The sequence below is a fragment of the Sceloporus occidentalis genome, unplaced genomic scaffold (genome assembly GCF_023333645.1).
Source record: "Sceloporus occidentalis isolate IW3139 unplaced genomic scaffold, rSceOcc1.0.p SCAF_31, whole genome shotgun sequence".
NCBI classification, from domain to species: domain Eukaryota; kingdom Metazoa; phylum Chordata; class Lepidosauria; order Squamata; family Phrynosomatidae; genus Sceloporus; species Sceloporus occidentalis.
This window is the reverse complement of record NW_028317011.1, coordinates 548,704-571,099: the sequence shown is the minus strand read 5'-3', so window position 1 is coordinate 571,099 and position 22,396 is coordinate 548,704. Positions and strand designations below refer to the sequence as shown.

At 39.8% G+C, this 22,396-nt stretch overlaps 1 protein-coding gene across 1 annotated transcript in view; it reads left to right on the top strand.

Moving 5' to 3' along the window:
- Window positions 1-1,185: 1,185 nt before the first annotated feature.
- The window catches only part of LOC149298657 (alpha-protein kinase 3-like), a 40,015-nt gene continuing 18,804 nt past the window's right edge, over window positions 1,186-22,396 (top strand). The window contains exons 1-6 of the mRNA XM_089487025.1: window positions 1,186-1,337; window positions 5,269-5,310; window positions 5,729-5,850; window positions 11,832-11,949; window positions 12,314-13,781; window positions 21,978-22,103. Coding sequence (XP_089343151.1) covers window positions 1,186-1,337; window positions 5,269-5,310; window positions 5,729-5,850; window positions 11,832-11,949; window positions 12,314-13,781; window positions 21,978-22,103 — 2,028 coding nt within the window. The remainder of the gene's footprint in view (window positions 1,338-5,268; window positions 5,311-5,728; window positions 5,851-11,831; window positions 11,950-12,313; window positions 13,782-21,977; window positions 22,104-22,396) is intronic.

Sequence of the window (22,396 nt, the reverse complement as noted above, 5' to 3'; positions counted from 1 at the left end):
ACAGGTAGCAAGTAATTAGACAGTCTAGTACTAAAATAGCAACTGTTTATTCCAGAATGTGGTCTAAAAATGTAAGTAATTGAACTCTAAATAGATACTATCCACCATCATGTAGCAATTCACATATATGTACACAGAGTTAACACACATTAAGTTGATATATTGTTACAAGTACATTCTACATCATCAAAATCCACCGTGCATTCACTAAGACGCATGCCAGACCTGTTCATGGAAATATAACTTTTTAATTTGTGATTAATTATTACTAATTTTAAAATGTTTCCAACAAGTATTTTGTATAATGGCCCCATATATAAAACATATGCAAATTATTTTCCATGCAATATTTTTTAGTGTAATGGGAGATTGTATTTGTACTTTAAGTTTACACTTGATTGGATATGGAGGTCGGCCTATGTGTTTTAATTAGTTTCTTTGGTACATATGTTTTAGAGCATGTGCATTAGGGGATAGATGTATCATACATTATTCCTTTATGTATATCTGCTGTATTAACATAGGCTATAAGGACAATTCACAGAATTGGTCTATATATCCTTTAATCTTTGCAACAGTCAAGGAATTAAATAAAAATAGTCTAGTTGTAAGGCTAATTCTTCAATGTTGACTCAAGATTGTCAACAGCCATTTTAACTTAGTAGAAGCTGGTTCACAAAATCCTTCACTTGCCTCCTTTGGGTATAGAGAAAGGTTAGGGAACTCAAGACAAATTTTCCAAACGGCTACACTTAGTACTGTACTTGTTTCCTTAAAAGACAGAAAATATGGCTAATTACAGCAAGACAATGACAGTACTTTTTGTGTGGTTATTGGGGGTGATGGAGATACAAGATGAAACTCATTGGGATGAATGGAATATCATATGAGGGAATATCATATAAGAGGTGGGTGTGATGAGATATAAGGAATAACGACATCAAGAATCCATTATAGCATTTTTGCATGCAATAAAGTTTTTTCCTCTAATAAGTAAGGGGAAAAAATATCATCTCTGAATTTGTTCAAGATGTCTTTAACTTTCTCTCTCCAGGTTCTGCGCCCCAGGAATAGACGTGCAGCATCTTCTTACGCCTCTGTATAGAAGTCGCAGGCGGCTGAGTCATTAGTTGACCAAACAGAGGAACATAAAGAAAAGGATAAATAATGGGCACGCGAAGACCCATGAGCCGCATTGCCAATGGAAATGGCAGGTATTATGACTCCCTTGGGAGCAGCAATGGAAGTGCAAGTGAAAGTGAAGACAGTAATGGGTCCGTGTATAGTCCACGGGCAGACAGTCGGAGTTACTTGCTGAACGTCAGGCCTGAGAACAGGTAGGGTGATTGTTGTTTACAATATTTCAAGATGTATGAAAATCGTTCACTTTTAGTACCAGGGTAAATTTTTATTATGTTCGTAATAACATTGATATTGGTGGCCCTTTTTTGTACGATTTCAGAATTACCTATTTTGGCAAATCTGTACATCGTGATTAATGTAAGATGATAATATAAGTATTCTTTTTGAGATTCAGACTTGGGGGAAATTAATTGTGCCAAAGGACTAATATGCTCCATCCCTGTCTGATGGCGCAAAAATGAAAAGCTCTTTCTGATCACTTCTCTGACCAAAGCACAACATTAGGCAAGTATTTTGTCGACTCATTTTTTGAGGCACAAGGGCCAAATCTTTTTACACTGGAATTATGCTCCTTGGGTGTCTTTCAGGCATACATAACCCATCAGTAACACGCAAGTGACCGTTAACACAAATGTTATGTTGGGAAGTTGCATATGTTATCCTAGTAAAAGACAGTGGCGTCTCCAGCTTTCATATTTAGGGGGGGCACATGGGGGGCCAGGAACCAAAGTATGGGGGCCAATTATAAAACGGTACATATACACTATATATATATATATATATATATATATATATATATATATATATACACACATATACACACACACGTTAGGCAGTTATTTCTCATTCTTTAATATTAGCCCCTGCTGATGACAATATATAGAAATATTACACCCTGCTTCTGATATATATTAATATTAACCCCTGCTGCGGAAATATATTGATATTAGCCCCTGCTGCGGATATATACTTATATTATACCCTGCTGCCGATATACATAAAAATTATACCCTGCTGCCGATATATATTAATATTTGACCCTGCTACCAGTATATATTAATATTAGCCCCTACTGCTAATATATATTATTAGTCCCTGCAGCCAATATATATATAAACTTAGCCCCTGCAGCCAATATATATTAATATTAGCCCCTGCTGCCGATATATATATAAATACTAGACCCTGCTGCCAATATGAATATAAATACTAGACCCTGCTGCCAATTAATATTAATATTAGCCCCTGCTGCCAATATATGTTAATATCTCCCTCTCCCTCCCAAACTATCCTAACTACCCCCTCTCCCTCCCAATCTATCCTAACTACCCCCTCTCCCTCCCAATCTATCCTAACTACCCCCTCTCCCTCCCAATCTATCCTAACTACCCCCTCTCCCTCCCAATCTATCCTATCTACCCCCTCTCTCCCTCCCAATGTATCCCTATCTACCTCTTCTCACTTCCTATCTACCTCTTTTCACTCTCTAACCCCCTCCTAACTTTCTACCCTCCTCCCCCCCCTTTGAAGTTCACTTACCTTGGGCTTGTAGAAGTCCAGCGGCGGGATCGCGAGGTCTCTGTCTTCCTGGTTCTGCCGCAGTGTGCGCGGCTTCATTGCTGAGCGCCGGATATGACATCATATACCGGCGCTCGGCTTGAAATGCCGGCACTGCGACCAAGGCAGAGGCCTCGCGGTCGCGGAAAAGAGTGAGAGGCGCCGAACGGTCGCTGAGAACTTATTCCTCAGCGACCGCTCGGCGCCTCTCTCTCTCTCCTCCGGATCTATAAAAAAAAATAAAAAAAAGACGGCGTTTCAATTGGGGGGGCACACCGGGGGGCACAGCATGATTTAGGGGGGGCCATGGCCCCCTCTGGCCCCCCCCTGCCGACGCCACTGGTAAAAGACACAGGGGGTCTTGGCACTATTAGAATATAAGAATACTGGACCTGACCTCAGAGAACATCAGAAGTTTTGCGGTTAGTCTAGTGATTAACAAGAAGCTGGTAATATTACATTTGGTTTATTTATTTTTTGTTGGGTTTAGATCTTAGCCTTATTTCAATTATATGTGGTTTATGTAGTATCATTAGGATATTAACAAGGTTTACTTAGTAGCCACTGAGACACGGGTTGATGAGCCAGGCCTGGCAAAGCCTGAACTGATTGCGGCCAGGCCAGACCCCGGGTTTGAATTGTCAAGTAATTTGATTAAATATTCCACTAAATATGAATTATGCATAAATAGAGAAGAGCTAACCTCAGTGAGCTTCCCTAACACCAAGAGTATGGTTGTCTCTGTACAATACATAGTTATATCAAGGAAATTCCTAAAATATCACCCCTGATGAAAGTATATATAATGCAGTTCCAACTCAACCCCGCCTTTGAAGAGAGCAACAGACTTTGTGAATAGCATTGCTATAAATGCCACATAGTTACTAAATACCCACTGCAGTGATTAAACCTAAACTTACAAATTATATTTTGTCACATCATACAAATTCCACAGCTTTGTTGGTCATATTATACCAAACTGGACATTTGTGTTTTTAAAGGTTCATGGAAGTGACAGTGTTAATTTTGTCTCCTGGTCTCCTTTGGTTATTCGAGGTGACTGATTTAGAAATAGCAAGTGTTCTGTTAGATTTGGCAGCCAGCGTTACAAAGAATCATCATGCGACAAGGCCAAGCTCATGGGACAAATTACACTGCAATGTGAGGAACAGAACAAACTCCACTCACTTCCTTCTTTTTCTCACCTCCTCATGTATTGCCAGTACTAGCTGGTCATTTCAACTTCTTTTTTATGATTAATAATCACAAGTTGAATTAGGTGTTGTGAACCATTTGTATAAATATCAGTACACTAGCCAGGGTGTCCCAGTGCTGGAGTGACCTCATCTCCCATTATACTAAAAACAGTCTGTTTGTGGGTGGTATATAAACCCTCTTACTTGCATTTATTTCTACATTAAATAATTGTAGGGTGCCTTAGATGCCTTAGATGTCCGCTAGCATGTTACTATGACAATATATTAGTAATAAAAAATGCTTAATTTGTTTAGTGAGGTGCTTTCCGAGTGGAGGTGCATGTCGTAATACATGTTGGCCTATTTTTAGTCGTATTATTTGCTTCTGCTTGCATTAGAGCTGGATGACGATACTACTGGACCCTTTGTGAGATAACAAATTAGGGTTCTGTAACTGTGCATGCATGAGCTTATAATCATGGCCAGGAACGTGCAGAGAATGTTGCCTGGAATGTCTCCCCTGCACAACACTCCATATGGGATTCAGGAGGGCACAGGAGCAGGCCTGAGAGGCATATCTAGCCACACATGGTTTTATGTTTATATGATAGAAAAGGGATTGGTAAATAGGCAGTGCTACCCACTCACTTAACCAGAAATAAATGTCCAACACAGAAGCTGGTTATCATCTACTTTACCCATAGCATTTTGGGCAAATAAGCTAAACAAATAAGCATTTAGTGCAAGCTGTGGCTAAGTAACTTTGTTGAAGACCCAAACTTTCAAATAGTTAAAGGGGACAGTTTGGTGTTTTTTTCCTATGTGGTTGGATACATGTCTAGGATTAAAGGGTTTACAGGAGTCTTTTATGCAATTTCATCTCATATTGCCTTTATGTAATAAAGGAAGTAATTTAAAACATTATTTTTTTTTTTGGCACACACACAAAAACATTCCATGTTGTTACACCCTGGATCAATGCCCATTTTTTTCCACACACCTGAAACTTACACTAAAACCATAAAACGTAATTTTGCTGCCGTATGTGTATGTGTTGCATACCCATAAGTCTGTGCTCAGTTGAGCAAGTTCTAAGTATCCTCCTCAAAAGTTTGGCTTTGTTTATCCCTTGTTAAAAATGAAATCGGAGATACCAGGCTTTCAATAACTAGTCAATAAATTACATAAGTTCTATTGCTTTCCCCTACGTCTGTGTTAATATCCTATGTTGCATTGAAGCATTACTGCTAAGAAAAAATGTGATAAATTGCATTTAACCTAACCCGTTGTCACTACCAGGTATTTTTCTGCTCTTCTAATGCTTTTCTGCTTATTGTCTCCTAAATGTGCCTAAACTTGCTGCTTCTAGCAGTCGCTCCAGCACCAGTCGGTACTCGCAATACACATCTGGAAGGTAATACACTGCTCTATAATCTGCGTTCTTGCACAGTGGGGTTTCTGGGGGATACATCACTATTTATTTTTATGCAAAACATATGCATTCACTACGTAATATGGTCCAGAATTTTTCAAAAATATATAGGAAAATAAGCAGCCATATTGTGTGTGTCACTATTATCACTGCTAAGTCTAAATATCATGTTTTTTTTAAATGTTCCCCTTCATTCCATTGGTGATCTACATAACATGGTGTAAGCAGATTTTCTCTTTCTATGGCCTATCAATTTTATTCAAATTTATTCTGGAGACACGGTGAAATCATTTCTTGGAGAGGCCCATTCGCTCAGAGATTTAGGGCCAGGTGTGATCATTTTATACTTTTTTTTTTAGACGTACATAACTCACAGAAGTCCTTGTTCCATTTTTGATAGGACCACATTTTGCAACATTATCTCCCAGCTGACTGAGGAGACACAGCCATGTTTTGAGACAACGTTGAAAGCCAGGGCTGTGTCTGAGGGATGTGATGCTAAATTTATCTGCATGGTTACAGGTAAGGAGAGACGTCTTAAAAAATACCTAATGAACTATAGATCCAGATTAAAATCTCTAGGTAGAGATTAATATCTCTATTTGCATTGATATAGGTGATATAATAAATGGTTCACTTAATCTTCTTTTTTTTTTTTTAAATCTAATGGACTACATCTATTGTAAAGATTTACAGAAATGAACAATCCTTAGTTGGATGTCAATAGTTAAAGTGATTAACTGTTAGAATTACCACTTGGTACTGCAATTCAGTTAACCCATGAAGGTTATCATTGCCAGATTTACTAATTCATTTCCATGGCTAACACTGTAAAATGATATGCCTCTTGGGAAATGTCATGTGAAGTGTCGCAAATGCGATTTAGTGAATATGCTATATGCTTCTTTAAGCAGCATTGTAGCATTTTAATCCTTGATGTTTGTGATGGCAGAACAGTCAATACACGTTGTACCTCGTCTGTCAGTGACTGTATTTCAGTGATTAATAATTCTCTGCCAGGGGGATCACACTGTCACGCTTTTTTTTAAACGTAGCATTTGTTTGGGTATGCTGCAGAAATTTCAGCTGCTTCATTTAACAGAAAAATAATCTAGTGTCACTGATAAATGCAAGAGATGGGCACACAGCACTGCTATACCCAGCATGGCATTTATGGTGGGATACAACATGGTAAATCTTTCATTATTTAAATTTTATAACGTTCTCTGTGTGCTATCGCCTACTGAAATTATTTTGTTTTGTGGTCATGTATTCCATGCTCATGAACATATCAGGGAATAATTGGTTATCTATAGCATAGTAAAGTTTGTGCATTTTTTGACATTTTCACAATGTGAAATAATGTAACTGTTTCGATCAGACCCATTGCCATAGGTATAAAATCAAGCAACTAGCCGTACAGTCTGCATTTACAAACGTTTGTGAAAAAAATGGGTCATTCTGTAGAGCTCAGTGAATTTGAGCATGGTACTGTTATAGGATGCCACCTTTGCAAAAAGTCAGTTTGATATTCCATGGTCAACTGTAAGTAGTATTATTGGAAAGTGGAAGCATTTAGAAACCGAAGCAACACGTAAAGTCACAAAGCGGGGTCACCCAGTGCTGAGGCACATGGTGCGTAACAGTCGCCAACGCTCTGCTGATTCCATAACTGAAGAGTTCCAAATGTCGACTGGCATTAGTAGCAGCATAAAAACTGTCCAACTGGAGCTTCATGGAATGGGTTTCCATGGCCGAGGAGCTGCATGCAAGCCTCGCATCACCAAGTATAATGACAAGCGTTGGATTGAGTGATGTAAAGAGCACCACCACTGCACTCTGGATGCCATGAGAACGTTACCTGCCTGACTGCATTGTGCCAACAGTAAAGTGTGGTGGAGTAGGAATAATGGTATGTGGCTGTCTTTCAGAGTTTGGGCTAGGCCCCTTACTTCCAGTGAAGGGAAATATTAATGCTTCACCATACAAAGACATTTTGGACAATGCTGTGCTTCCAACGTTGTGGGAACAGTTTGGGGAGGACCCTTGTCTATTCCAAAGACATGGACGGATGAGTTGTGTGTGGAAGAACTTAACTGGCCCACACAAAGCCCTGACTTCAATCCCATTGAACACCTTTGGGATGAACTGGAATAGAGACTTCAAGCCAGGCCTTCTCGTCCAACATCAGCGCCTGACCTCACAAATGCTCTACTGGATGAATGGGCAAAAATCCCCACAGAAACAATAAAAGAAACTTGTAGAATGCCTTCCCAGAAGAGAGGAAACTATTATAGCTGCAAAGGGGGACCAACTTCATATTAATGTTTGTGTATTTAGAATGCAATGTCATAAAAGTTCCTGTTGATATAATGGTCAGGTGTCCCAATACTTGCAGGTACTGCATAAAACATTATACATTATGTCATGTTGAATGGAAGGGAAATATTTTTGTCAGCACCCAGGATTTTTTTTTTTTCTGGAGGTGTCAAGTAATATAATGATGCAATTTCTTGATCTCTTGTGTATTAAGGGAGAAGAGGAGGTTTGAACTTGTGTGAAAGGGAAGGAGATCAGCTTTCAAACACTGACGTCTGAAGATAAACACTCTAATGGCGCAACTTGGCAGCTGCCACCTGCCCTTACAAATGCAGGGATCTTGCTGGGTTAGACATTAAAAACATATGTGAAACCTTAGCTACAGGCATCCTTTTAAAGGGGAACCCCCATGGAAAAAAATGTTCTCCATGAGCATAAAATACAGTGTATATAATACATTGATACAAAAATGTATTTTATCTAATTTCGTTCAAATAAACCTTTTATCTGCAGGTCTAGAGGCTGCCATTGTTGTCAGTCATGTAATATTTTGGTTGACTTTCCCTGCTCAAGCACAGTACTCAGCTGATTTGCCTTGGCAATGCTAATGAAGTCTATTCCTCCTCAGACTTTAATGAGTCAGAGTGTCTGCCTGGGAGATTTAGGCTGAGCCATTCTAATGAAGGCAGTATGATAAGGAGTCAGGGTGTTTGTCTAGTAGATCAGACTAATTTCTAGTATGCGGCTGCCTGAAAACATTATATTATACAAGAGGTGGAACAGTTTTAATAATAAAAACATTTATTATTTTTAATCTGGTGCTAGTATGTGACAGAATGACCTGTCATACAGGAGCCCAAGGTACTCAGAGATGGCTCCAGCCTGGCTGCCAAACAGGCAGGAACTCCATTGTTAAACAAATCCCATTAACAGGATGGCTGCCAGGGGGATATTCAGTAGCTAAAGGGGATTAAAGGTTGGGTTGTCTACCTGTTTATCAATGTTGATTTATGTTAATGAAGTTCTGTGGCTATATCAGTCTATGTTTTACAACAATAAACTGTTCATTCCTGCTGTATTCAATTCAAGGTAGTTGTGTGTCTACTTATTGGGTACACATAGCAGGGTTCCAAGGTGCGCATGCTGGCTGGTGCTGGAAGTGATTCCGGGGACAAGAGGAGGATACATGTGGGTGATCTCTGGGAGTTACTACAGCTCTCTTGGTGAACCCGTTACATTGGTGGCAAGCGGCGGGATTGCCTCCTAGTCTGAGGGACACTTCCTTTGCACCAGGATCTATCTCCAGGAAAGAGAATGGAAGTCAGCTACGCAGAGCTGATCCAGAGGAATTGTACCCGCCTGAAGCTCTGGAGGGAGGTTCTCCACTTGGAAATTAAGTTCAAGGGGAAAAGCCTCCCAACCTTTGAGGAAAGGTTTTCGCTCCAGCGGAAGTTGCGGATGCCGTTCTTGGGGAAGCAGCCCAAAGAGGAATGGGTGACTGAGCTGGAGGTGCTGGTCCAGAGCTGAGGTTGGATGATGGATATCGGGCACAGAGATTGTGGATTTAATTGATTTTACATCTGAGGATGTTGGTCCAGGAGGGCTTGCAATTGACTTCCCTTCCCAGAGAAAGGAAGAAAGTTTTCTGGGTGTAGTAGATGGCACTGCGGTCTCCACAAGCACCCACCCAGCAGAAGAGCTGCCATTGGGGAAGAGTACCGCTGGCCTCTGCCTGCTCCTTTCCCTGTTTCCCGAGCCTGACCACAGCAACCTTGTAGGGTCCAGTCAGGCAGCCCCTGAGACTGTGGTAGTTGATGGGACTGCGGTCTCCACACCTGGGTCCCCAGAATGTTGGGCAGTTGGCCCAGATCCACACTCCCCAGCAGAAGCACTGGCAACAGGGCAGAGTGCTGCTGTTCTCTTCCCACCCCTCCCCCTTGTTCCTAAGTCTAACCATGACGCTCCCGCAGAGCCTGCTCAGACAACCCCAGCCGAAATACTGGCAACAGGAGAGAGGCAGGATGGCCCCTCTCTACCAGCACTGGAGGTGCCCGCAAACCCTATAGAAGAGCTTTCTCCAGGTCAGAGTGCAGCTGGCCTCTGCCCTCCCTCATCAGACGTCCCTCCACCAGAGGATGGTACAAAACCAGCACTGGGGGACATGTATCCCATGCAGGTGGATGAGACTGTGGTTGCCACCTGTGGTCCCCAGAATTGCTGGACAGCTGGCTCAGATGCCCAACCCTGGATTGAAGGGGCCCCCGCCACCCTGTCATCTCCCCAGTGGCTGAGAAGACTCCAGAGAGAAGGTGCAATTGTCAATTCTCTCCAGCGGCAGTTATATTTTTCAGGAAAGGCAGAGGGCAGGCGGGTGAGTACTGCTCTTTTGTTAAATTGTTTTGAGGAGTACCAATTTGTGGCTGGCAGTTGTGGTCCAGATATACAGACTGACTTCGGAGTCAAACTGTGTGGGATCTTATCAGACGTCAGTCTCCCCCAGTAAAAAGAAGATATGTGATGGAGTGTGTGACGGAACTGTCCATCACCGGGGCCCCTGGAGAGGACTGAAAGCAAGCCTGCTACCCGCAGATTATGGACCCTGTCTCCCTGCCCTGGCGAGTGGGACTGTTGTCCTCGTCTGGGACCCGAACAGTCTCTAAGTGCACCCCAAGACTGGTTAGTGGGACAGGTGCCCTTTGCCAGCCCCCTGCATCCACAACTCTAGAAGCGACGGAGCTGTGCTCCCCGACTGAACTGGATGCAGACCCGGTTGGGGTCTGGCCCCAGTTCAGTCTTCTTTTTAAAAGGGGAGATATGTGACAGAATGACCTGTCATACAGGGGCCCAAGGTACTCAGAGATGGCTCCAGCCTGGCTGCCAAACAGGCAGGAACTCCATTGTTAAACTAATCCCATTAACAGGATGGCTACCAGGGGGATATTCAGTAGCTAAAGGGGATTAAAGGTTGGGTTGTCTACCTGTTTATCAATGTTGATTTATGTTAATGAAGTTCTGTGGCTATATCAGTCTATGTTTTACAACAATAAACTGTTCATTCCTGCTGTACTCAATTCAAGGTAGTTGTGTGTCTACTTATTGGGTACACATAGCAGGGTTCCAAGGTGCGCATGCTGGCTGGTGCTGGAAGTGATTCCGGGGACAAGAGGAGGATACATGTGAGTGATCTCTGGGAGTTACTACAGCTCTCTTGGTGAACCCGTTACATAGTAATTATAAAAATTCCTTGTGTGTTCCCTTTCACTTTTTAGCAGGACCCTCAATTGATTCTGTCATTCTGTGTATTGTTTCAACGTACAACGTACAACATAATAACAGAACAGCAGGATATGTTTATAAAATATGAATGATAAATGAGTTGTAGGTACATTTTATGTCAGGGGAGTCCAACCTGCGGCCCTCCAGCTGCTGCAGGACTACATCTCCCATAATGCTCTTTTAGCTAAGAGGCCGGCTGAGGAGTATGGGAGATGTAGTCCTGCAGCAGCTGGAGGGCCGCAGGTTGGACACCCCTGTTTTATGTGGTAGTTTGCAGAAATAAAAAAATATGTTACTTGCAACAAAGAATTGCAGAAATGTATTAAGAAACACTGAGAATTGAGATATATTACTAAATACTCCAGTTCTTCTAAGTATTTTGTTGCACTCAAAGAGGAGAAGGGGCCTTATGAAAGTAAAAGATCCTACATATCTTCATAACAGAACAAAACAAAGGAGGTCTCTACCACATTGTGTTTACATTCAATGTGGTAGAGTACCTTAAAACACAAATTTTGTCCTGAGGCTAGCCCACAGAAAACAGACCTGGTTAAGAAGCTTCCAGGGAAGTGAGCGCCATTTGACCCCACTAACTACCTAACCCACTGACCACTACTAGACCTGCCCCTATGTGTTGCTAGCCTGTCTCCTTAACACAGACATACCCCTTCCCGTTTTAAGTAGCAGGAGAAATTAAGTAGCCCTAGGAAGTTCACAGATTTGCATATGGAGATTACATTAGTGTATACCTTCCGCCATTTATAGACAAAGAAAGGACACTTGTTTTAGAGGGGTAGAGTTAAGATATGCATTGGTGGGACTACAGGTTATGATGTTCATATACTAATACTTTGTCTTGAATTGGGATGTATCCAGACAGACATAAAGACCTGTTTTATGTTTTGTAGGATATCCAGAGCCTGAGGTTACCTGGTATAAAGATGATGCAGAAATGGATCGCTATTGTGGCTTGCCAAAATACGAAATTATCCGTAATGGAAAACGCCACTCCTTACACATTTACAAGTGAGTTCTGCAAAGTATTTTATTAGGATGTTAAAGGAAAGCAATAAGACCCACATTTTTTTCTGAGAAGCGTGTTGGAATTGCCTTAGCTTTTATTACATCTAATTCAAAAACAACCTTTTAAAAATCCTTGTCATCTTATATGTTCATTAAATGAGCTCTTCAATAATAAAACATTACTTTATTTGACTCACACCTTGTATTATTAAAGTATTTCTATTCAAATTTCAATTCTTCTTAATGAGGCATCATTAAGATAATATCAGAAGAATTAATGTAACTATACAAAAAAAAGGTTGCTGGAAGAACCATTTACTGTATATATTAATTAGGGCAACTAATTATTGATTTTTGTGTCTTTTAGGTGCAGTGAAGAAGATGCTGCTATTTATCAAGCGTCAGCCAGAAACAACAAAGGTATAGTGTCCTGTTCTGGTGTGCTTGAGGTTGGAACCATGACAGAGTATAAAATACATCAAAGGTGGTTTGCAAAGCTCAAGAGAAAAGCTGAAGTCAAGATGCGTGAAATTGAGCAAAGCAGGAGAAAGGTAAAAGAAAACTTGGAAGAAGGAGAAAGACTAAGGACTCTGAGCCCTGAAAGGATTCAGAGAAAGAGAAGGTTTTCATCAGAAAATAAAGATACATCGTCTTTGTCATTGGACAAGGAAGAAGTAATCAAGGTCCACATTCCAGATCCAAACTCCAGGTTGCAAGAGGTCAAACCCAATGCAACAGAGCAAGCACATAATGGCCTCACAATGGTAGATACTCCACAAAGTGAAGAGGTGACTACCAATGGTTTTGCACCACATCAAAATATTGATGAACATGGTAAAGACTTCCTTGCTTATGTATATGAAACAATGGAGGTCATGACCAAGAAGCCAATGCCAAAGGAGTCTTATGCAAAAAAGAAGAAAAAAGAGGAAGAGTCTCCTTCTGTACCTATAGTTGACTCAAAAAGAGAAGAACCATCATTAGGAAGCAGCCCAAAAAAAGTTGAGGGCACTGGTCCTACCATAAGGAGGTCACGCTTTGGAAAAGATAACACTAAAACATCAATGGAGGAGAAAATGGAGGTTCAGCCTGCACCTGTGATATCAAATCGAAGATTTGCTAATTCCAGCACATCTAATAAATGTAGTAAAACAATTGTGGGGAATGATTCAAAGAAGCTTAAAGAGGTTGTTGTTCCCCCAGGCAAAGGAGCTGATTCCTCTAGCACAAAACAAGACCTTGAACAGCCAAAGGGAGAAGTCAGCTTTTCTCTGAAGGATATGTATTTTGGTGATGGTGTGCCATTGCCAGTGGCAGAAGGGAAGGTTGCATCAACCTTTGAAAAGGATAGCAATACAAAGACTGTGAAAGAACCCATTAAATATGAGAGACATGCAAAAATTTCACCACAAGGGCAAGTGAAAGAGGTACCCAAAGCAGCACCTCGACGCTCCAAGGAACAAAAAGACCAAACTGTTGGAAGTAAGCAATCAGCAACCCTGAGTGCAAAAACTGATGTTTTAGGTCCTGAGTCAACCTTAGGAAATCAGAAGATGCAGGACACTAAGCAAACCAGTGACACCCAGCAGTCAAGGGCAGTTGAAAAGGTCCCACAGCCCACAAGTCATTCAGAGTCAGCCTCTGTTTTACAAATTACTGAACAGCCTCTATCAAAAAATGACCAGTCAGAATTGCTTCCAACTGCTAGTTTGCCTGCAGAACTCTCTGCTATTGCTGTAGAAGCAAAATCTCCAATTCTTGGGGAACCAGAAAAAATCACTGATGAACCATTGGAAAAAAACAATGCCAAAATATCCTCAGAAGACTCTTCTGAAGTAAGTTTTATCTTCTTGTTTACTGCATACAAATTTTTCCATCTCAATTAAGCTCCTGTCCATAACGCAAACCCTAATAATAGCCTGGGCATTCATGTGTTTGGACACAGTCCTATAGCCATGATGACATCCTACTGTCTGTTCCAAACATTGCGGTTCCTGCTGTTCCTCTTTTGTGGAAATACCTTGTCATAACAGTCATGTAAACATAAATCTGCATCACATAAATTGCAAACATTGCTGCAATGTAAATGAGATTAACGTTTAGTTAACTATTTCAATTGGGGGATTTGAAATCATGTAAGATGTAGATTTTGGTCTTCATGTATCTGGAATAACAGGGCAACTATTTTAACATACTGAAAGCAAGCAATTTTGTGGATACAATATATCCACTATATATTGCTATAATATTGATATAATAAAATAAGTATGGTAATTATTTTATCATAAATCTTAAACAAGCACATTTAGGACTTACTTTTTTGCCAGAGAAAGTATCTATTATAAACATGATTCATGTGTGGCTAGTACATAACATTTTTACAATCTTTCTTTCATCAAGTAACTACCAAGTTTCTTTTATGGGAAATATTTTACACATAAAAGCATTTTTCTTCTGCCACTATGATTGTAAATGTACCACCCAATGGAAGTCAATCTATATATTTTTTCTTTGCACTATATCAATAGCGTTTTTTCATTATTATAATTATTATTATATTTTATTTATAGCACCGGTAATTTACACAGTGCTTCTTATAGTACATACATTCCAAGTGTATTTGAACAAATGAGATTAAAACACACAGTATGATTATTTTACATATTTTAATATGTCAAAAAGCTATTTGTATACAATAGTAAGTGCATCACACTATTGGAAAAGATGGAATAGCATGTGAGTAGGGATATAGTAGAATACTGATTGTAAGGATATTGGTAACTAGCTGCGTGTTTAGTTTTTCCTGCACTTCAATTCCATTTATATGGAGTGTCAGAAATTGCATTCAGTCAAGCCTATTTTTCTGGGATGGGATAGACTGAACAGAATAAAACAGAGTATGTTGTCTTTTTTTTTTCCTCAATTAATTTTTATTGAAAGGTTTTTCATATAACAGATAAGTATAACTTTTAAGAGAGGAATACAGAAAAAGAGAAAAAAAAGGAACAGTTCCATCTAGTCTCCTATTTTTCATATAATTTAATACATGTATCAGTTTAATGCTCTGTGAAGGGACAATTAACCTCTTCTCTTTCTAATAAAATAATGTAAGTGGATGCCTTTTACCTCTTGGACCAATGACTGGTGTAATACCAGATCAAACATAGATGCACTCAAAGTGGTTCCTTTCTGAGCAGGCAACATATTCAGTTCCTACCTTCCAAGTCCTAGAACACTTTTCATAAATATGTTTAAGGTCAAAAATAAACTTTATATGATGTTGGCAACTCATTGATTCCAAAGTTACCATAATTTATGGTTCAAGGTCATTTCAAGGTAATAAATTACTAGATTATTGAGACTCAGATACATTATTGCCTGTGTGCTTCTAAAATACTGTCTAAGTGGCAGTCCTAGTCATATCATATCACATTATTCTGGTATATAAGTTTTGCTTTTCAACTGTCATGGAGGTGGTCTTTAATCTGTGTGCACAACGCATTTTGCTTCATCCATGTGCCTGCAGATTATCCAATGACATGCATTAATACATTAATAATTATGTATATGTGGTTGCCAGTTGCCAAGTATCTAGTCTTGTTTAGTATAAATGTGATGTGTTTAGAGTTAATCTTGGTTTTTACACAATCTTGGTTTTTACACAAGACGCTTGTATGGTTGTTTTTTGTGTTATAATTAAGCATTCCACTCAAAAGTAGATATTTGTACCCTCATAAATCAATGTTTGAAGGGCCTGTCTAAAGCCACTACTCTTATGGGATCAAGGATATAACCTTTGTGAACAATCCCTGGGGAGGAAAAAATAACCTTTAAAATAGGCCTATGGCTATCTCTGTTTTCCAAACCCTTAGATGGTCCTTCCTAGTGCAAAGAAAAGCTTGTCAAGCCAAATAAGAACATTGGTTACAACCTATAATAACTTTGTTGACCTTCTTGGAGAGCAGCACTCTCTGGCAATAGTTTTATAAAGATTGGCTTCCTTGGGTATCTAACCAGCTCCCAAATACCTTAGGATGTAGCTAAGATATGAAGAAAATAGTGACCCGTCTCATTCTGCTTCTCCTGGGAATTTTAAATGGTACAAGGAGACAGGAAGAAGGGGTTGCAGCGGTCGCAGTTGCTGTAGTTACGCCAGTGTTCATGGTATATGTCTGGACTGCCTGCTACTTGCTTGGTGACTGACTTCTGGTGAGTATGTTGTGGGAATGAGTGTCTGCTGCATAATGTGTTGTGGGGGGTGAATGCTTGAAAATGTGTTGTGGGGTGAGCTGCTGCTGGATAGTGTGTTGTGGGAGGAGCTGCTGCTGCTGCTGCTGGATAGTGTGTTATGTTGCAGTATGAGTGACTTGAAAAACAAGTCAATGTATTGTGCTACTTTTAATGGCTGTGATGTAGCTATTTTTGTTAGTTGTTTTTTTTAGAACCTAATGTATTGAATGTCTTACCTCTGGATCTTAGTCAGACCTCTATTTGAGGTTGGATTATAAAACGAGCTTTTGCTCTGAAAAAAAACCTCATCTTATATTTAAGCGAATACGGTACTCTTATCCTTAGCAGCACTATTACACTGGCTTTGTAAGCCATTGCCCTCAAGATTTGTTTTTTTTTCAAGACTCAACATAACATCTATTTTAATGAAGGGGTTAAACTGGCAGTTATGGAAGATGATCATTTTAAGGCTGCATGCAGTAATAGTTCTAAACTTTACCTAAATTAATAATTCATTCCTATAAACAGAGTATACATTATGTAGCAACCGGCAATTAATACTTATATAAAAATGTATATTACTGTATTAGAGAAGAGAAGGTTGAAGTTGACATAATGGCTCTGCATAGAAAATGTAAAGTTACATAAGCTTTTGGTACCTCATAGGTCTATTCTTTAGACAGAAGGAGACAGATTTGTTTTAAAACAATTAAGTACTTTTTGTAAAAAGTGACAAAATATATGATATTTTAATTCTGTTAAAATTAGTAAAGTTGGCAAATGTATCTATAAACTATTATATAACTATACAATTATTAGGGGACATTAATATGTATTTACTTTTTAAAAGTACAGACTCGCCTCTAATGGATTAGTATATGTTAGCATACCACTACACATATTAGTGACTGTAGAACACTGAGGACATAGCAGTCTATTCGCTAAAATCCAAATGAAATTCTGAACCCTATTGAACTTTATGCAACCGCATGCTACAATCACATCAATGAGTAAAATATGCAGTCAAAGTGTGGGTGCTTTGAGTGGATATTTTGTGAGAAGACGTATCAAGCTCAGCTGAGGAATTGGAGAATACTATAGGAACTCTACCTCATGGGGAAGATAATAAACTCTATCATGAGAGTGACCCTCAGCCACTTAAGAGCTTAGTATATGTGCTGACCCAGGGAGGAGGTGGGGACCTTCTTGCCTTAAACTGCAAGTGGTAGTGCTAAGGGTTCTCTCAATACTGGGACAGTTTGCCAAGGAAAGGATTAGACAGATATCTGTCTTGTATATACACAAGGGCTTAGGGTTGTCATTAGAACATTAAGTCAGTTTTTTGTTCTTCTTAAGAATGTCTACACAGCTGGTATCCTAGAACCAAACTTAATTCACAAGTCCTCCAGATAACTTAATAAGGTTATTAAATTAAATAGCATTTCTACAATAAATTGTCCAGCAATATAATGCTTAGTTGGCAACATTGAGACAACCTTTTTGAAGTGGCTGTGCCTATGCATCTTGAAATCTGATTTTCTCTACATTGTTGTGCCTTTTTTATTGCAATGGTTTTAATCTACATAAAAAAATATTTTTACATTTAAAATTCACCCTGCCTCTAGTCTCGAGCATGTGAGGATCTGTCCTGAGCTCTGCCTGTGTGACAAGTCTGTGTGGACACTGCAAAGCAATGAATGCTGAACGCCCTGGTTAACCCGCTGAGCATGTCACATGGCATTACTCGGCGTGTCCTTTAGGTGCATTGCTAGCACCCGGGGGTGCAGAAAGGGAGAAAAAATGGTGGAATAAAGCACTTCACAAATTTGTGCAAAGAAAATTGCAAAACATTACATTCTTCGTGGGTGATTTTACATTTTAAAGTGGGGGGGCAAATAAAGGGTCGCCCCAGTTGCCAAATACCCTAGGTATGCCCCTGGGCATAGCAAAACTGGATTTGACAGACTAAGACAAACCCAGACATTAGGTAAAGAGAGCCTGCAAGTTTACAATCTAGAGGGAATGGAGTGAGGAGAAACATAAGATATGGCAAAAGGGGGATTGTGTTAGTGGCAGATAAGTTTTAGCTGAAAATATATATATTCTCTGAAGAAGAAGTTGGTTTTGAGATTTTTCTTGTTCTTGAATGTTGAGAGGGAGAAATGAAGATTCTTCGTGTTGTGTGTCTTCGTCTTATAATATGCTTTGCCGCCGCCATGTTCGTTTCTTCTGTATTCTGGCTGAACAACGGAAAGCACCCTTCATGTTCGTTTTCATGTTCGCCCAAATACGAATGCACAAGTCTAGTTATCAGCAGTGTGGCTGATTTTAGTATCCCATGGTTGGTATCTAAGTTGTCAGGCATAGCATAGGTGCTATGCTGTTGAGAGATGAGGAACGTGTATTGTTGAAAATTTTGCTGGGTCTGGACAGAAAAGGGTTCTTATGGGTAGGACAGGTCCCACTGAGGCTGACATTTGGGGAATGGTATTATCTGGAAGTTGTGATGTTGTATACTTAGGGGTTAGTATTGGAGAAAAGGTTAGAAATTAAAGGAAGAGAGAAAAATCTGAGAGGGAGCATGATCTGGAGAAAACAAGATCAAGTGAGTGTCCCACAATATATGTGGGAGAATTAGTCCTCTGAAATTGGAATTCAATACCTACAGATGTGCTATCAATTTTAATAGATGCTTTCAATAAGGTTGTTTTAGGGGGAAAAAAGTGTATACAGTTATCTAATTAGTTCTAAGCACAGGATTATTTATAACATGTTGATCCAGTGAGACATGAGGTTGCCATTTGGAATCCACAAGGAAACTTCCACTTTTTTTGTGGTGCAATTGGAACTCCATTTTGTGTGTGTTGCCTTCTTCTGGATGAACAGCAAGGTTGGATTGGTGTCCTAAATTATCATTCTACTATGTTAATTGTTTTTGAACTGCGTGTGGCATTAGTAGTATCGCAAATGGGAGACGTTAATCTGTTGAAATATATATATATATATATATATATATATATATATAAAACATCCAAAAATAGTTACCGGCACTCCAGGGACTTCTTTAAATAATCACTCCAGAAACTGCAGTTTTCCAATCAACGTTTCAGTCTATTTATTAGACTTTCATGATGTCCTGATGAAAGTCTAATAAATAGACTGAAACGTTGATTGGAAAACTGCAGTTTCTGGAGTGATTATTTAAAGAAGTCCCTGGAGTGCCGGTAACTATTTTTGGATGTTTTATGATTTGCTGTTGCAGCTACTTGGCACTGGGCTAAAAAGATGGTGATTGGTGTGCGATTGTTAATTTTGGACATTGTATATATATATATATATATATATATATATATATATATATGTAACGTATACCCAATGTGTCATATGAATGGTAAATAATATCCTCATGAGTCATAGAGCAGAGTGATACTAGACACAGAGTTAAACTCATTGCTACTCCACACAAGAAGCCTACACAGATTTAGGGAATGATCGTCATATTGGTGCTAACTGCATTGTCAGTTGGATATTGTAATTTTGCTTGATTTACATTAAACATACACTTTCATATTCCAGTTTAGCCCCAGTGCTATTTTATAAGTTTTTGTATTTTTTTTTTTAATTATTTTCAACTAAGAATCAATAAAGCATCTGGTGATTTTGTGTTATGTGAGAATTACAATCTTTTTTATTCAGGAGAATAGCTTTTCATGAGGATTACAAGGGTAGAGCCAGTCTCTAGTGTTAAATTATTATGCACAGTCTGAAAATAATGTATGATGGGTACATAAAACATTGTAATATCTTCTTATTTAAACTGATGCAATGGGAAATGAATGAATGTGCATGAAGCAAATTTGATGTCAGAGCAGTAAAATATACCGTATTTGCTCGATTATAAGACGAGGTTTTTTTCAGAGCAAATGCTCTGAAAAATACCCCTCGTCTTCTAATCGGGGTCGTCTTCTAATCAGACCTCAAATAGAGTCTGATTAGGAGACTAAGATCCAGATCCCCCGCACCGCTGCAGGGGACCTGGATCCTCCTGTCTCACCCCCCCCCCCCCATCATACACACTTACCGGTGCTTCCTGCTGTATTGCCGGGGCAGCGGGTTGACGTCTACGCGATCCGCGTAGACAACGTCCGCTGCAGCCGGAAGGAGGTGTGGCTAGCAGCGGGGGTTGTCTGCGTCCGTCGCGTAGACCTTCCCCGACTGTCAGAGATCTCTGATCTCTGACAGCCGGGGAAAGTATACGCGACGGACGCATACAAACCCCCGCTGCCAACTCCACCTCCTTCCGGCTGCAGCAGAAGGCGACGTCAACCCGCTGCCCCGGCTGGAAGCACCGGTAAGAGAGGGCTGAGAGGGGAGAGAGGGGAGAGAGGAGAGAGGAGAGGGGAGGGGAGGGGGGGAGAGAGTGTGTGTGTGTGTGTGTGTTAGTTAAATGGGGGCATAGGGCATTTCTGGAGTGGCGTTAAGGGGGCATTTAATAGAGCACTCTGCCTCCTGAAATGCCTTATACCTCCCTATATGCCACTCTGCCCCATAATATGCCTTTTAACCCCCTAAATGCCAGAGTGGCATATAGGGGTATAAGGCATTTCTGGAGGCAGAGTGCTCTATACAATGCCTTTTAACTCCCTTAATGCCACTCTGCCTCCTGAAATGCCTTATACCTCCCTATATGCCACTCTGCCCCATAATATGCATTTTAACCCCCTAAATGCCAGAATGGGATATAGGGGTATAAGGCATTTCTGGAGGCAGAGTGGCATATAGGGGGTCAAAAGGCATACCATGGGGCACAGTGGCATATAGAGGGTTAAAAGGCATATCATGGGCCACAGTGCCATATTGGTGTGGCAAGCCTGGGGGCAGATGTGCGTAACTGGGGGACAGGCTGGAAAATACAAGAAATAAAAACAAAAAAAATATTTTTCTCAATCATAGCTTTTATTAAAAAAAATAGTTTACATGAATTAACATTTACTGGTAAAACTTTTTTCCTTTAGGGTCGTCTTATATTCAGGCTTTTTCTTTTTTCCTAAGTTAATATTCAGATTTTGGGGGGTCGTCTTATAATCAGGGTCGTCTTATAATCGAGCAAATACGGTAAATCTGAATTTATAAAATAATAACAATCATAAATAAATATTTTCTTTGAGTCATAAATACAGTTTTGAATACAGTAATATGGTGTAAAACTGGATACTGGCTTTTGTTTCATATTGTTCCAATATGCTGAGGTGGAAGTCATAATTGCGATAAAAAAAAGAAACATGCATACTCCCAGTAAAGCAAGTTAACCATCAATTTGTTATTATTCTTATTACTTTTGTAATAGCGCTATGGAATGAGCTCTAGTGCCATAAACAAAATGTAGCGTAAAAAAGAAAGCACATTCTATTGCTCAGTTATTTTTTGTATATGATAACTGTCCAGCTTGTCTATCACGGAATGCATTAATCCTGTGACACATATCATTGATTTATCTATCTATTTATCTATTAAATCTTGGTCCACTGTTTTACACGGCCATTGTTTTACAAGGATTTTTGGCGCAAAGTTGCCAACACTACCCTACCTGTCTCTATATTCTTTTCTGATATAGGACTAGATGATAAGTGATACTGAGCTTCTAGACCCCTTTGGACTTTGTAAGAATTTTGTAAAAACCCTTACAGTTACTGCAGTTTCCTCATTGAGACCAATAATGGTATAAAATATCCTTACTTTACAGTAAGTAACAGTTATCCACGAATGTATGAATATTTCTTGATGGTGTGCTATTTTTTTAGGCAAAGGCACGTACGGAGACACTACAGAAGCTGAGGCATTTGGAGATGGAATATATGGCTTTACAGAAAGCATATGGTCTCCTGCAGCAACAGCTTGAACACAGTCAGAAAGAAGAAGAACAAAAAGTAATGTACCAAAACATAAAGAATAAACTTGTAAAAAATGTAGAATTGCATCAGAGGAACAAATCCTGTAGGTGCAAACTCCAGTCTCACCGAAATCTAATGTTAGGGAAATGATGGGCAGGCACAATCGGATTAGGAACAGGGGACAAGGATATAGGTAGAAGTGTACAAGGGGTTACCTGAATACTGAGTAGCATGGCTGGACTGGTGATGATGAGGCAACCCTGGCACTTTAGGGCAAAGGCCACCTGAAGACACAAGTACGGTTGATGACTGGATATGTGCAGCCACAA